The 16,842-nt window shown below is 32.4% G+C and overlaps 1 protein-coding gene and 1 pseudogene across 3 annotated transcripts; one reads left to right on the top strand and one right to left on the bottom strand.

The window, feature by feature from the left end:
* Nucleotides 1-733: 733 nt before the first annotated feature.
* On the top strand, nt 734-6,505 carry LOC146924635 (Tryptophan/tyrosine permease). The gene is made up of 14 exons (XM_085709570.1): nt 734-1,092; nt 1,226-1,266; nt 2,406-2,498; nt 2,636-2,710; nt 3,091-3,140; nt 3,387-3,476; nt 3,561-3,617; nt 3,810-3,879; nt 4,487-4,588; nt 4,663-4,715; nt 4,836-4,974; nt 5,075-5,159; nt 5,686-5,814; nt 6,080-6,505. Exons 1-14 carry the CDS (start codon nt 780-782, stop codon nt 6,259-6,261), a joined length of 1,479 nt encoding a protein of 492 aa, XP_085565696.1. The 5' UTR covers nt 734-779; the 3' UTR covers nt 6,262-6,505.
* Nucleotides 6,506-7,703: 1,198 nt separating this feature from the next.
* LOC146924634 (putative E3 ubiquitin-protein ligase RHC1A pseudogene) lies at nt 7,704-12,975 on the bottom strand (annotated as a pseudogene). 2 transcript variants are annotated; one of them, XR_015010225.1, is made up of 2 exons: nt 12,845-12,975; nt 7,704-8,911 (listed from the first exon to the last, which is right to left on the bottom strand). The product of XR_015010225.1 is annotated as a putative E3 ubiquitin-protein ligase RHC1A pseudogene, transcript variant X1 (transcript). The 2 variants fall into 2 exon arrangements; XR_015010226.1 differs by having other exon boundaries at nt 12,879-12,975.
* Between the last annotated feature and the right edge of the window lie 3,867 nt (nt 12,976-16,842).

Raw genomic sequence — 16,842 nt, 5'->3', positions numbered from 1 at the left:
TGTCAACCACCTGTTGAATTGAACATTTTTTTCTCATTGAAGACCCTGTTGTTTCTTTCTTTCCAAATTTCTCACACTGTTGCAAACCAAATAGCCTGTAAAATAGATCGCTTTGACTTGGCAGCACCACCAATAAAGCTGAACCGATTAAAATGGCTTGATAAATCGTAAGATATAACTGAATTAATATCAAAATATATAATACGACATAAAATATTTTCTGTTTTGGCTTTCGTCAAGTTTATATTTTCAAAAGATATATTATCAATACATTTCAAACTTCTAATTTTTTGAGTTGTGAAATAATTTCTGAAAGTTTGATTAATTTTCTATAAAAAATTTAATTTGTATGTGTTGTTGGTGGTATATAAGAAACAAACATAGCATAATGACATCATAATATAACTTGATTAGACGTGTAATATAATATGATAGATAGATTTTCATCGGCATTTAATGATGATTAATATTTATCAAAAAAATTGTGAGATAAACAAGATGTGTTATCTTCTCTCATTTTAGGTTCAATCATAGAAATTAATCTCTCTTTTATTTATTTATTTATTTATTTATACAATGTAATAACCAAAAAATCTCTTCGTGTATGAACTAAAGTGAAATATTCAATGGACTATATGGTCGACATTATCTCCAAGGAACTAGAGGTAGATATTACTCTTTCATAGCTTCAAATGACAGTTAAATTATATGTATCTATTGTTTACTCAAATTTGTGACACTCAAAAAACAATGTTGAATTGAGCTACAAAAACATATAAATGGTTATGTTGTTGTCTTGTTCTTCTCTTTCATCATTCTTCCATATTCCAAATTTTTTGATCAAACCAAGGAAGACACAACTACTATGTAAGGATCATTTATTTCATCAAACTACACTTCAATCCTCTTCTTTGTATCTTCCTTCTTCTATGAATAGAAAAAACCTTCACAAATGTTTCTCACAACAAGAACAATCTCAATCTATCCAAGAAGAAAAGGATGATGAAGAACAAGAACATGAACAACTACATGCATTTCAATTTGAGCGTTTGTTTTCAAACCTTAATCAAGCCACTTTAAAGAGAGAACCTGGTTAGTGCATTGCTATTTTCACACCTCTTTTTCTCTTATATTTATCTTTTTTTAGTGTAAAATTTCTCATTATGTAAATTTAACTTATGCATGTTTTTTTAATTTTTTCTTACTTGTGTTTTAACATTAACAGGAAGCTTATCTAGTGCAATTTTCCTGGTTGCAGGCACTACGGTTTGCCACTTTTGCTCTTTCTTTTTCTTTTGAGATTTTTTTATTACTATATATTATTGTGAAGTTCAATTTTGTAACATGTTCCTATGTATTGCAATTTCATATGCTTATATAAGCCTGTTCATGGAAACCACTTTATTTACATTTTAATATATGAGAATCATATTACTTACTACCTCCGTCCCGGTATAATTGACCTACTTTGGTTTTTCACACAGATTAAGAAAAGTGTATAAATAAAGGGGAAAGTGGAATATATTGTATTGGGAATGATAAAAGTAGTATTATTTAGTGTTATATTGTATTGGGAATGATGAAAGTTGTATTGAAAATTGAAATGGGTCAGTTATTTTGGGACACTTTTTTTTAGAAAATGGGTTAGTTATTCCGAGACGAAGGGATTATTAAACTATTTTTAAGATTACTCTTTCCGTCTCACAATAAGTGTCATTTTAGGTCATACACACTTCTTAAAAAAATGATTAGTTTGGTTGATTTCATAGTAAAATAATATGTATTGCGTAAAATATTCATTAATAAGAGTGATTGATAGTAAGAGTAGTGCTATAGTTGGATGATCTATTAATCAAATGCGAATATTGTTGAAAAAGTTAATAAAGACTGTCTCAGTATTTCTCAAGTTAGAAGTCATATGAGATTGAACAAAATTCTGAATGTGACACTTATAAGTTGTAAAGAAATGGAGGGAGTATTAGTTACTAGACCTGAGCAGTGTTTATCAGACTATGCAGGGTTGAGTACACTTCAGATGAAGGCGTATTTGTTGTTTGAGGTGTTCGACATTCACACAAGTAGTTACATTCAATCACTTCTATTTTCTTTAAATTATTATTGTTATTATCAGTGTCTGCATGTTAGTGTCGTGTCCGATATCGATATCTTATGCGGTGTCCATGTTTGTGTCAGTGCATCATAGATCACAACATATCAGTCTTCACGCACATTATTAAGACATGCCCTTTTCATTTGAATGTAATTCAAGGTGAGACTGCTCACATTCAATGCATAGCTGCAAAACGTGGGACAATTTTCGACTTTTTCGTAATTGCGGTTTATTTGTATTTGTTCAAGCATTATTTTTTGCCATCATTTCACTCAAATGCTAAGAAATATTGCAGGTAGGTGCAGGGATACTTGCAATTCCTGCAGTGACACAAGAATCAGGCTTTTTAGCATCAACAGTTACTTGCATTCTTTGTTGGGCATTCATGGTAATTATCATTGCCTCATGATTTTGCTTCTTACAAAATCAACTATTTAATACATCAATTTTGCTACATAGACTATAATTTGTTTCCTCTGCTGAAAAATTAATATAAATAAGCACATCTGATGAGAAATCCTGCAGGTTGTGACAGGTTTGCTTGTTGCAGAAGTAAATGTCAACACCATGTGTGATCTCGGCTCTGGCGGTGTATCATTGGTAATTATTTCTTAATTCCCTAAAGGAACGATACTAAAATCCAGCAAAAAAGTTATGAGAATAATTTCTACTCACTGATAGCGTAAATTATTTTTGCAGATTTATTCAATCAAATTAGACCATGATGCCACTTTACCATATTAGTTCCTAAAATATCTCTAAATATCTATTTAGTGAGATGTGATTAGATGCATGTGTAAACAAGTTTTACATGATCATAGAATGCTTGAAAACTATTATCAAAAAAAAAAAAAAAAGAATGCTTGAAAACTTGACACTTGTGCATTCTATCTTTTGGAGATTTTGTTCTCGAGACAGTTTTACCTTTCCATTCTACCTATTTAGATTAGTATTAGTAACTTGATTTAGATTATGTCCAGGTATCAATGGCCAGAAGAACTTTAGGGACAGTAGGAGTTCAAATTTCATGGTAAGTTCATTAATCATCTATGAAAATTTAATGCAAGCAAACTATTGGAAATCAACATGCGTAACATAACACGGCTTCATCAGAGCTCGGCCAGTTGTTCCCGTTTCTCTTAAATCAAAGTGGTTGATGTAGATTTTCAATTATGCAATAGTTAGGGTTACAGAGGGCTGCTGTACTTATCAGTGAATATGAGTCGTACGCAATTTTATTTTCTAAAACATATTTAACAATGTGATTTTGTTGCAGTTGGTCATACATCTTCATCCATTACGCCCTTCTGATTGCCTATATAGCTCGTTCTTCAGATATCTTGACGAATTTTCTTGGCATTCCCATGTACAAGCCACTAACTAGGCCTTAAATTATGTCTTAATTTTCATATACTTTGTCAGGAGGCTAATACCGGCATTTTGGTTACAGATGGGAAAGTGCAACTTTGTTTTCATTGATTTTTGGAGGCATATGCTACTTTGGAAGGTTTGTTTGTCTTTCTTCTTGCTTTCATGATCTAAATTTATCTTTTGTACATATCTGACACAGTGACACTGACACGGAGACACCGGTAATAATTTAGGAAAATAGAAGTGATTGAATGTAAGCACATGCTTCGGTGTCATACCGTTATGTGTGAGAGACTAGAGTTTGACAATACTTAATTGTGATTTGTAGCCAGCGCTTTATTGGTGCAATTAATGGGGTTCTAGTAGTTGGAATCATCAGCTTTTTTGCAGCTCTTGTGGTAAGTTTTTCATGTCAAAATTAGGAAATTTTCTGAAATGATTTTACTTTTATTTGAGCTATTTTCAAATTTTAAAATAAGTAATATTTGATTAATTTTGATTAGTAAACTTCATATGATCTGTGGTGTTCAAATTAATATGTTAGTCTGAAATCACAGATATATATACAGGACCCCTCAACAAAAATTAGACGTATTCGGATAACATTGTTCTTATAAATGGCAGGATTAATGATGTTTAGATAACATGCTTCAAATAAAGCCTAATAGAATTCATAAACTATATTTTAGTGCATGCAAAATCACAAATAACAAATGGATAACAGATTCATTATTGTAACATAAGCACAGACTTACACACTATAAACAATCTCGGGATATTATTTTGCGGCTGGACGGCTCATATTACACATTCATTAAATCAAATTGATTTAGATTAGACGGTTGAGATTGGTAACTGCGTGATGAAGTTACTGCATGGAATCTGTTTCCAGCGGTTATTTTATTTTATATGATAACGAAATATTACATGGTTTATAGGACTCAACAGTTATTTCTAAAGCATATTTTGTTCATGTTGAAACTAAGACTAATTTTTCTATATTAGACAGTTGCAAGTGGAAACCTGCATTTTGATGCTCTTTTAAAAGCCAACTTCCAAGCAGCTCCAATGAGTATACCGATTATCGCACTCTCATTTGTTTACCAGGTAACTTCCTTAATCTCCAATTTTTGAACAATGGACAAAATTTTAACTCTGATTATATTTATATGCTTATTCAGAATGTAGTACCTGTTCTTTGTACAAATCTTGAAGGAGACTTGTTAAAAGTAAGGTGACAAATCCAATCTTTGTTCTTTGCTTAAATTTTTTTTTTTTTTTTTCCTCTTTAAGACTTGGAATATTTGAATTTTTTGAGTTTATAATATCACCCTAATGTTTTTTTCTTTTGCAGGAGTGCAATAATACTAGGCACTGGTATACCACTTATTCTGTTCCTAGTTTGGAATGGTGTTATCCTAGGAACTGTTGGTGACAATCCAATGGGATTAGATCCATTACAACAGTTGAGATCTTCAAATGGAACAATTGGAGTAAGTTTATGATAGCATCCATTTTTTTAGCTACTACTGCATTAAAGTTTCATGACTATTTATTAAAATTTATTTTGTTGCCCTTAATTTGATTCTGCAGCCTATAGTTGAGATCTTCTCACTGCTTGCAATTGCTACATCTTACATTGGATTTGTTTTGGGTTTGACAGACTTCCTTGCAGACTGTATGTATTATATTTCCCAACTTCTTTCTTATCTATTGATTAAAGCTAATGCGGAAATCTGATCGAGTTATTTGATAAAATGCCAGAAATATGTCTGACACACTCTATTATTGAATGAAATTCATGTGAGACCCACTTGCATTTTATCTAATGAAAGCGAGTGTCGGAAAGTGTATTGTTAGTAGTCTAGCATGTGTCTTATCATCTTATGCAGTGTTGTCAACTGCGAATAGTGGCAAATAGCGGTTTGTTCAAATTTTACTATGCTACAGCCTCTATTTGACAACAATTTGTAAAAAAATAACTTATTGCGGAACAATGGCAATTTGCTCAAATACCACTGTGGTCTACGGACGGTATAACGCTATCGTGTTGCTATAGCCGCTATTTGACAACATTAGGCTAATGTACTATCAGTTAAACCTCTTGCATGCTTAATAACCAAGTATGTTGCACATTTTAAAGATTAGGATATTACACATGAACAATGCTTCATTTATTGCTTCATTGTTTTTTTTTTTTTCAGTGTTAAATCTCCCAACAGGCCAAAACAGGCCTCTTCCATACATACTGACTTTAGTTCCACCACTTATACTCTCATTATTGGACCCTGAAATATTTTTTAAAGCCTTGGACTTTGCTGGAACATATGGAGGTATAGCTAAATGCTCATTTTTATTCCATTTCCATGTTAATTTTAATTGCAATTTTTTTCCTTAACCCTCCAGTTTCTTGGGGAAGGAGGCCCTGAGAATCCGGAGTTCGTCTGTGAGATAAATAAAGTTAGGCTAATAATTGTTTCAGCCTGAATTCGAACTCGGGTTTTCCCGAACAATTCGCTCTTAACTAAAGTTTAGGTACAATATAGTTGTTTCTTGAAAACGTAGCAAGTTTTTCTCATTGTTTCTTGTCACTGATAGTGCTGCTGCTTTTCGGAGTTATTCCAGCTGCAATGTCTTGGTCAGATAGGAACTCAAATTCAACTTCATCTGTGAAACTACCTGAAATAGTTCCAGGAGGAAGGATAACCCTACTAATGGTTCTTGGTTGTTCAGGATATGTTATTCTTTCTGAATTATTTGAGAACTTGCAGCACCTTTGAAAAAGTATTCATCATTTTACATGGATATTTTCTTTCACCTTTTTGTTTGTTTCTGTTTGTAATTATTATTAAAGCATATTTAGTCTTAAACAGTGTAAAGTTATTTAAGGGGGTATTTTAGAGAAAATGGTCATGTACATATAAATACTATTCCAATCTGTTTCTATTGACCTTCAAACTTTGTTCCTTAAATATTGGATGAAATTTATGTTCAAATCCTTAAATTATATAGATTTTTTTCTCATTTATTGTTTTCTCTATTATACAAAGTACTATATTTCAAGGTTGTGTAGAGATTATGAAGTGTCCACTTTGCATCCAATATATTCCATAACCATAAGTCCTGCAAATCCCATTTGATATAAAAAGTAGTGGTTCAATGGAACCTGCCCAGCCTGGCAGAGATAGTGGATCAATTTTCATTTGATTGCAATGATCAACTGTATTGTAATGTGACAAAACATATCAGAATCTTTTTGTCCTTGATGCAAATATCTCTAGTGGTTGAGGCTGGTTGGATTAAATATTCACAGGGACATAGTAATAAAGGGAGCTTCATCTTAGGACTTCAAAATTTAGAAAGAAACAAAAATCAATGTAGGATTTAGCTGTACTACACTATCATCATCATTTTTGTTCATAAAACCTGTAAATAATAAGGGGTGTTTTGGTAAAGACTTATATAAAAGGAAAAATTGTGTGGTACTAACCACACATCCAAACTCAAACCTCATCAAGTGATTTTTCCATTCAAAGCAAAATAAGAGTTAGTAATGTCATGTCTAAGCTGAATTATTGTAGCAAATTGATGTGTTGAGACTTGAGACTCCACATGTCATAATTATGTTATCAATCTCCTATTTAGTCCTTTTGTAGGTGGCTTAGAATAATCAAACTTTTCAGAAAAATATTGAAGTCATCATGGCATTGGTTAAGATTGTGACACATGAATTTGACATTTATAGATCCAATAGCAAAATTTTCTTAGTTTTAGCCAACTGAACACAAGTTCTTAAAATAGAAGGATTTTTTACTTTTTACCAAGCTAAATAAAAGTATATATCCTAAAAGCACATTCCGTTACATTGCATGGCCACACTATCTAGTGGATTTTGCAGATCATGCTAACAAAACTGAAAGAGGTAAATTAGCTTGACATCATTTTCTAAGGCACTCCATAAACTTCACATTGCAAACCACCAATAAAGTTAACCAAAGACTATGCCAGATAATTTAGTCATCTCACTAAGCTACCTTAACATGCAAGGTTTCAATGGTTAAAAGCATTATCCAATAAACCAACTCCCTCGTTGTCAACGTGTTTGAATCCACGGTTGATGGCCTATCAACACATCTCGATAGCTTTTCACAGTGGAAATGCCTTGTGATGCAGTATCACCGTGGTTCCAAACACAAACTATAGCACTCACCAAAAGGGGAAATGGACAAATCAAATTATATAATGACATGTCAAAGCTTCAGAGAGATTCAACTTGCTGAATAATAACATGTACATAGATTTTTAACATACTTCTATCTACTATATCCCTTACATGAGATAAAGTTCAAAATACAATATTAATATACTCTTACCTTCTCATTCATATTACAAGCATTATTAGACAAGCAATGATACTTATCTAGGACAAGAAGCACAGCTTTTAGTTATCATAATGCCATCCATTATAACGTGTTCCATTATTCTGGTCAGCATTGGTTGAAGAGCTGCTACCTCCACTCTCAGAATATTGATTATTGTTTGAACTAGAAGAACGGAACGGCCACAGAAATGAAAACGGATTTCTCCTTCCATTGTTAGGACGGTCACTCTCCCTGCCCCTTGAGCTACCATTTCCACCACTGTTGCTTCGACTACTACCACGAGAACTCATCTGTCCTTGTGGTGGTAGCTCAACACGGCAAACAGGACACGAGTTATGTTGAACCAACCAAGGAACAATACATTCAGAATGGTAAATATGGTCACATGGCATCTCTCTGGCTTCAGAACCAAGTTCAAATTTTTCTTTGCAGACTGGACAATGTGAATCGGAGCGAAGATGCGCCTGTGTGATCCTAATAGTAGGCATTGCATCAATTGAAGATCGTGCAGCTGGGGGTGGACCACGCCGATCATTCATGGTTAGTTGTTCAATAAGTTCTTCCAGTCCAGAACCCATAAAATAATCACCGAAATCGCCACGCCTAGGACCACCTCTCGGGCTTCCATTAGGCAAGGTTAGTCCAGGAACTTGACCATGAAATACTAAAAAAGGACCAGAACTATAAACGCCCCAGCCCTGTTCAGGAACTGGGACAGAACTAGACCTCCCTCTAACATCAAAGTTTGGGTGCATTCCAGCCATTCTATGCCTCATGAAATTATCAACAGCATCCATAAGCCCAAACCTATTGTCAGAACCTCTGTGCCCCACAAAAGCATGTATAGCATCAAATAAGTCAGGCATTTGATTAAACTCTCCCGAGCGTGATGGAAAGGTATTTTGAGGTGCAGTGCCTCGCATCTCGTTAATTTCTTGTACAAATCCCTCATCACAGTAAGGGCAAACGATGTCTCTCCCTTCAAGCACAATTGGCCGACTGCATTCATAACACCAATGTGTTGCTCCACTTGACATTATTTCTTCAACTAGAATTAGAAATAGTAAAAACTGCATCAAAATTCAATTTTACTTCTGCAACATATCTATATCTATCTATCCATACAAAAATAGAAACGATTAATAGCATTGGAATCAATAACTAAGATAAATTCTGAAGATTCAATACCCTAAGTGGCCATTATAGTGTCAGTATGTGTATGCTAACCAAGAGTAAGTCAAACAGTGAAACTGGAACAAGTTATATCCAGTTAAACTCAAAGCAGCAAAGGGACAAATTGCAATCTTGGAATTGGCACCATATGAGAGCTGAATAAAGGATTAACCTAACTAGAACAAAATTTCTTGACAATGGACATTAAAACAAGAAATGTGGAGAGGGTTTCTTCTAGTTTCTGTGATGAAGTAAACAAAGGCTTGATTGGGTTGCATGCAAAAGCCAAGACTACAAACGGCAAGCCGAGATTACTCCATTAACTACAAACAGCAAGTCGAGACTACTCCATTTACTACAAACAGCAAGTCAAGACTACAACAAATGGAGGAACTGCTACTATATAAAGCGCTAGCTTGGACTAAATTCTAGTTTATGGAAGTTTCTCAGTTAGAATAAGTTTATGCTTCTTCACTTGCAAAAACAATCCTTAAAAGCTTAATAGGTATTTGTGGACAAATTAAATGACAGCTTTGAAAAATATGAGTTATATTGACTGATTTCGAAAGTGTGAAATAGTTTTAAATTGTCGTCAAATCATATCTCTTCATTGAGCCACACCGCTATTTTAAATCCTAAAATATCTTCACAAACATTTGCAGAGATATAATTGGATGACAGCATAAAACTATTTTATCCATTGAACTCTTCATGAAATTAGGTATTAACACTTATGAAGCTGCCACTTTCACCATTGCACAATGCTCTGGCTAATTACTACTCCAAGTAGACAAATTCTCAAGATCAATACTTAACATGCAATTCTATGCCTAAAAAAAACATGCAATTATGTATCATCCCCACATACCTCAGTATTAATTAATATATAAGCGTGAAAGCTCATAACTTTTATCAAATTATTAAAAGTGAACAAGAGTGCAAATGCAGCAAATTGAATTCAAACACAGTATCCGTATGCAAACTACTTTATGTTGTCTTCCTTATTATGAAACCCCAAATTTTCAGTCAAAAATAAAATAAAATACATAAAACAATTAAATTTAAATATTTAAATAGCAGATGCTAACAAATAAGAAAATGTGAGATGCAATTAGTAGAATGGTGCGAGACAAGAAAAACTCAGCATTTGCGGATTCCATCTCTACAGTTGTGTAGCCACTGCCCAAGTACAACAAAATCAACCATATTTCTGAAAAACATGCTCAGTGGTTGATTGGATTCAATCTCCAACAAACTAACCGAACTGGGTTCAACACCAGCTTATACCCGATTAATTGAGGTATTTTAGAATACATCAACTAACTGGCATAGAAACCACACAGACTAATGTCGAACCCAGTATGGTCTGGTTAGGCTGGGGGAGATCGAAACAAGCAGTAGCTATAATCAAGCTGTGGCTTTTCCTGTACGCACTGAATCTCGAACAAGAAAACAACAGAAATGTTTCCCCATCCAAAACAAAATCAGTGCAAGAAACAAAAACTACAACTCAAAAAACAATTTTTTAAAACATACTAAGTTAAATAATCATAGAAATAGAAAATCAGAAGGTTGAGGGGCTCATATCAAGTGTAAACTTTGAAAGATCTGTCACTGTGGGAAAAAAACCCAATTCAATTTAAGGGGCAGTAAGAGAAAGAAGAAAAAGGAGAAAGAAGATGCAGACAGACTCTGAGATACCAAAGCCAAACCCTCTGATTAAAAGGGCGTGGCGGCATCTTCAAGTTCTGGCTTAAATATATATTTTCCCTTTTTTTGGTTATGGTTATGGATATTGTTGAAAGTAGGATTGTGCTTTGCGATGGAATTGGGTATTTCCCACTCAAGGCCTCTCTCATTCTAATCATTGCCCCTTTCTTTATGACTTTAACAAAACAACTGAAGGCAAGGAACAATGGATCTAACCGACACATTATATACAACACCACCCATTTCTAGGATTTTGCCTTACCTAACGAGATTTATATTAACACAGAGAAATTCTCAATGTTCACATTCAAATGTTCGAGATTTATATTTAGACAGAGAAATTGTTACTATCAAAATACAGACACTATATATGACACGGCATAAATTTATCTGTATCTATATGAGAAGCTAATGTTCAAAAAACTCAATCATTGCAAGATTCATTGTTTTTTCATTTTCTTTTCACAAGTATTTACCAAGAAGTTTATCCAAACAGGCTCAAAGTCAATTAGTCAACTATATCTTTGAATAAGTGACAAGACCCTCAAACAAATTTGGCAACAAAAACAAAAGCAGTGCGAAAAACAAAAACTACAACTCAACAAAACAATTTTTTAAAACACATAAGTTAAAATAATCATAACAATAGAAAATCAGGAGGTTGAGGGGCTCATATCAAGTGTAAATTTTGAAAGATCTGTCACTGTGGGAAAAAAAACCCAATTCAATTTAAGGAACAGTATGAGAAAGAGGAAAAGTAGAAAGAAGATGCAGACAGAATCTGAGATACCAAAGCCAAACCCTTTCATGAAAATGGTGTGGCGGCACCTTCAAGTTCTGGCTTATGTATATGTTTTTCTTTTTCTTTGTTTACATACGATGACTCTTGATAGAAATTGGGTTGTGATTTTGCGATGGAATTGGGTATTTCCCACTCGAGGCCTCTCTCATTCTAATCATTGCCCCTTTCTTTCTGCCTTCAGCAAAACAACTGTAGGCAAGGAACAATGGATCTAACCCACAAATTATATACAGCACCACCCATTTCTAGGCTCTTACCTTTCCTAAAGATTTAATTATTTTTAGAATAAAAATTCTCAATTTTCTCATCCAAATGTTCGAGATTTATGTGTAGACGACTAGACGTTAAGATTTTTACTACCAAGAAAGATAAATAGAAGGAAAAAGTGAGAATTAGATAAAAGAATGGTATATTTAATAACAAAGTGTGTTATTTGAACATCAAAATACATACACCATACACAATACGGCATGCATTTATATTTCTCTATACGAGAAGCTAATAAAAACTCAATCATTGTAAGATTCGTTCAATAACTTTTTTTAATAAAGACCCATTTTAGTCCCTCGAAATTTTCTTGCAAATCAATTCAGTACCCAACAAAAAATAGTAGTACCAAATCAGTTCCTAACATATTCATACGAGGGACAAATTAGTCCCTCAATTAAACTAACATAGGGACTACCCTACATGAAAACGCGAGGGACTAATTTGTTACTATAATTTGTTGGGCACTGAAATGATCTGCAAGAAAATCATGAGGGACTAAAATGAGTCTTAGTCTTTTTTTTCTTCACAAGTACGTACGGTAAAGTTTATCCAAATTGGCTCAAAGTCAATTAGTCAACTATATCTTTGAGTTAAATCACAAGATCCTAAAACAAATTTAGCAATAGTAACATATCACAAATGCAAATCATTCAGAAAAAAAGTAAACAACACCTACAATAACAAATTTCACATTCTATTATACAAAATCTATATCTCCATAAATCATGTGAATATTCATCATAAATAAAATCGATTTTCCTTAAATTACTGCAAAAAAATTACCAAAAATAACCAATTGAAAATCAAAATTCATAACCTAAGAGACAATAAACAGCATAAACAAACCCTAACTGAAATTTAGGGTTAAGAAGAAAACACAGCAATTGTAAAAAAAGGCACAATTTTTTTGAAATGGGGTTTGAAATAATGAATACCCATTTAGTTTTAGGAGTCGATTAGGGTGAAATTGAATGGAATTTTTTGCAGAAGAAAGATAAAAGGTTGAGGAATGGTGAGTGAACTTACAGGAGGAAATAGGAAGAAGTGAGAGGTTAGAAACCTGAGATTCTGAGTGTCGGAGAGAGAGAGAGAGAGAGAGAGAGAGAGAGAGTTTGTTTGTTGCTTGCTACTACTGATGTTGTCGTGCCGAGGAAAATGACATTTGGTCTGGTTTTTCACCTAATTTACATTTCAGAATAATCAATGACTCATTTTATGTTCTAGTAATAAATAAATAAATAAAATAAAATAAAATAGTCTACTATATTTAAAATAAAGAATATATCTATATATGAATTAATTCCTTCAAAAAAAATGTATGTATGAATTAATTCATATGCAAGTATGTGAAGTTTAACCACGCATAAAATGCCGAAGTTATTAGGCCGGACATTGTGATTGATGTTCGAACTCCTGCATTTTTATTGTGTGTGTGTGAGTTTACGATTATTTTGTCATTTTCGTCTCAAAATAATTATCTCTTTAACATTTTTGTTTCTTTCAAAAAAAAAACATTTTTGTTATCTCTCAAAATAATTGTCGCTATAGAATATTAATGAAGCATTTATTATTTTTCCACTATTATACCCTTATTTATTGAATTTCATCAAACTTAATTACTCCACTAAGTACAATTAATAAGAGTATTTTAGTAAATGATACTAATTTACCATTGAAATCAACACAATTAATCATTTTCTTAAAAATCGTGCACAAACCTTAAACGATTACTCCTTCCGGTCTTATTTATAAAAGACATTTTAGTCAACAAAAGTGGATGTATCCGGTCCAATTTTTTAACTAGATAATACTTTTGTTGACCAAAATTTCTCTTATAAATAGGACCGGAGATAGTATTATTTTGAGACGGATGGAGTAGAAAAATGCTAAAGAATGTCTTTAGCACATAGGATAAGAAGATAAAAATATAAATATTGCATTGGAAAATGGTGAAAAGTAATGAATTTAACATTTTAAAAGTTAAAATATTGTTGAATTCAATGCAAACATACTGCTTTTTAATTTCATCAACAAATGTCTAATTACATACTCCCTCCGGTCACTATTATAAGCAAATTTTGACTTTTTAGGTTCATTCAATAAATGATGTATGTGGTCTACAATATAGATCACATACGTCATTTATTGAATGAATCTAAAAAGTAGAAATTTGCTTATAATAGTGACCGGAGGGAGTAATGTTTAATGACATTTATTAGCATAACCCTTTAAATTACTCTCTCTGGTTCTATATATAACAGAATGTTGAGTTAACAAAAATTAATGTAAATACTGTTATAAAATACTCCATCCGGTCCTTATTATAAGAAACAATTGATTTTTTTGGTACATTGTGTAAGTGATGTATCTAGTCTATATTTACAATAAGATACATTAATTATTCTATGAATCTAAAAAGTCAACTTTTTCTTATAATAAGGACCAGAGGGAGTAAATAAGACTGGAAGGAGTATAAGAGAAAGTTGAGCCAACAAAAAATGATTTATTTGTTATAAATATTAATAGTGGATGTCCAAATAGCAAATAGGTTTATGGGTTATACTACTATGTTATTGGACTTAATTCATAAGCTACTCTATTTTTCTATGAATTTTGCTCTTCACCCTGCACATTTTGCTCGCGCCCTGCAAGCCTTCCAAATATACCCTTGCGTTAGTTAAGTCACGTTGTGTGACTTAACTAACGCACGTTGTATGCAATGCGTGACTTAAGTCACGCACCACTGGCCTATGCGCGAGTTAACCCACGCATGTTGGCCGGTGGTCTGTCCACAAGAACAGACGTTTTTGTGGACGGTGGTCACATTTTCAACCTTCAATCCACACATTTTTAACAAACTTTACACGTTTTTTTTACCACATTTATGGTAGTTACAACCTAGGCTCTCATTTCTACCTATAAATACATCTACATATTTCCATATTTCCTCACACCATCTCACTCTCTCACCCTCCTCACTCTCTCCCTCTATTTCTCTGTTTTTTTTTTCTTTTCAATATTCTCTTTGGGGTAAAAAGTGATCAATTTTCGTCGGGGTAAAGTAGCGAGTAGCCAACTTGGGGAAGTGATTGACCTGTGGGATAATTTTAAACCTGTTTTTTAACCGCAGAAACTTTTTACCGTGGGTAAAAAGAACTTCTTGTGGTAAAAAAAAAACCAAATTTAAATTTAGCCCAAGGGTTGATGATGTATTTTCCCCAAGAAGGCTGCTCACTATTTTACCCCACAAAGATTGATTACTTTTTACCCCAAGGAGAAAATAAGTAGATATAGTGAATAAGTTCAAACTTATTGTATGAATTATTGTAATGTATGAATTATTAATAAAATGAGATATTATTTATGCCTCAATTTTGTTCCTTTATTTTATATTTGCTTTTAGTTTCTAATGTTGTATTTACCTTTATTTATATTTGTATTTATTTAAAGAATAATATCGAATCAATAATTTAGAATAAAGTTAAGAAAATAATTTAGATTAACGTAAACAAAATAATTTCAAAATAAAGTTAATAAAATAATTTAGAATAAAGTTAATAAAGTTAAGAAAATAACATAATTTGAATAAAGTTAATATAAACAAAATAATTTTGAATAAAGTTAATAACATAATTTGAAAATAGTAAATAAATTTAAAAAAAAGTAGCCTTGCGCCACTTAACTTGCGCCACGTTACTTAACATGCGTATTAATTTTCACTTGCACAAGTTAACTAGCGCAGGGGCATTTTGGGCATGACTGCAGGGTGCGAGCAAAATGTGCTGGGTGGAGAGCAAAATTCTTTTTCTATAAATATAGCTTTTTCTATAAATATAGCTCATTTGTAACATTCAAGAACACATCAGTGAATAAGAATATTTTTCCTTATTCTCTCTTCTCCTTCTCTCTATTACCGTCTTTATTTACTAGTATATATTTACAATGCATCAAAATTATTTTCAATAAATGAAAATAATTATACATCAACTTTCTCTCATACTATCAGAACGGAGGAAGTAATTATACCTACACACATTAGAAGCGAAGAAAATATGATTCGGAAATTCCAATGGAAGCTGTATGGGTAATTTCCATGTATTAAAAGTGAAATATACAAAGTTTTTCTGTTGACCAATAAAATTATTCGGTCAAAGAAAAATATAAAGTTATTAGTCTGTTACATGTAATTTCATGTATTTTGCTCGTTGGATGAAATTGTTGTGACTTGTGATATTCATCCTCTCAAAAAAAGAAGAAATTGTTGTGATATATACCTTGGAAATTTTAATCAAGTCTTGGAAATTCAATGGCATATAACGTTAAAATCTTTGAGAGGATTTTGTTGTTTTTTTTTTAAAAAGGAGAGTTTTTTTTTATGAAGGTTTTATCAGGCTCAATACTTTTTTGTTAATCAAAACAAAATTAATTGATATCATTAATCCATAGGTGTTCAATATAAAGAGGAAAAATTTCAAAACAATTGTAACCGGATCAAATACATATTGTCCTAACTACAGTAATAGCAACCATGTTGATTGCCTAATAAACTTCACATCTAAGTTATAATGTAAAGCTAACCCAGCAATAATACAAGAAATAATAGCATAAAATTTGAATACACATATGGGATAATGTTATCTTCGAGTTAGATTCCTATAGATTGGTTAATTCCCTTTAATGTATAGAAATCTAACTGGAAGATAACATTATCCATACCCTTATTCTTTGCTAGCACCCGGCTCAATACTTAGGGTGTGTTTGGATCAGAAGAGAAAGTGAAAGGAAAGAAAGTAATAGGAAAGAATGTAAAAGGAATGAAAGTGGATAGAAAGTGGGTAGAAAGTGAGATGATTTGTATAGTTGTTTGGTTTGAGTGATAGTGAGAAGAAAGTGAAAGGAAAGATAGTTATATAGTTAGTAAATTGACATAAATATCCCTACATAATAAATATAATATTTAAAGTATTTATAAATATAGATATAATATATAGATATAAGTAACTACCGTCTTAAATTTAAAACAA

This window comes from Medicago sativa, chromosome 5 (genome assembly GCF_051527215.1).
Source record: "Medicago sativa cultivar Bolivia chromosome 5, Bolivia_mono, whole genome shotgun sequence".
NCBI lineage: Eukaryota > Viridiplantae > Streptophyta > Magnoliopsida > Fabales > Fabaceae > Medicago > Medicago sativa.
The sequence above is the reverse complement of the archived record's forward strand: the minus strand, read 5'-3'. Positions and strand labels throughout refer to the sequence as shown.

Coding starts and splice junctions, on each gene's coding strand:
- LOC146924635 (XM_085709570.1), top strand. CDS start 780: ATGGTTATGTTGTTGTCTTGTTCTTCTCTTTCATCATTCTTCCATATT. Junction 1,093..1,225: donor CACTTTAAAGAGAGAACCTG/GTTAGTGCATTG, acceptor TAACATTAACAG/GAAGCTTATCTAGTGCAATT. Junction 1,267..2,405: donor TCCTGGTTGCAGGCACTACG/GTTTGCCACTTT, acceptor GAAATATTGCAG/GTAGGTGCAGGGATACTTGC.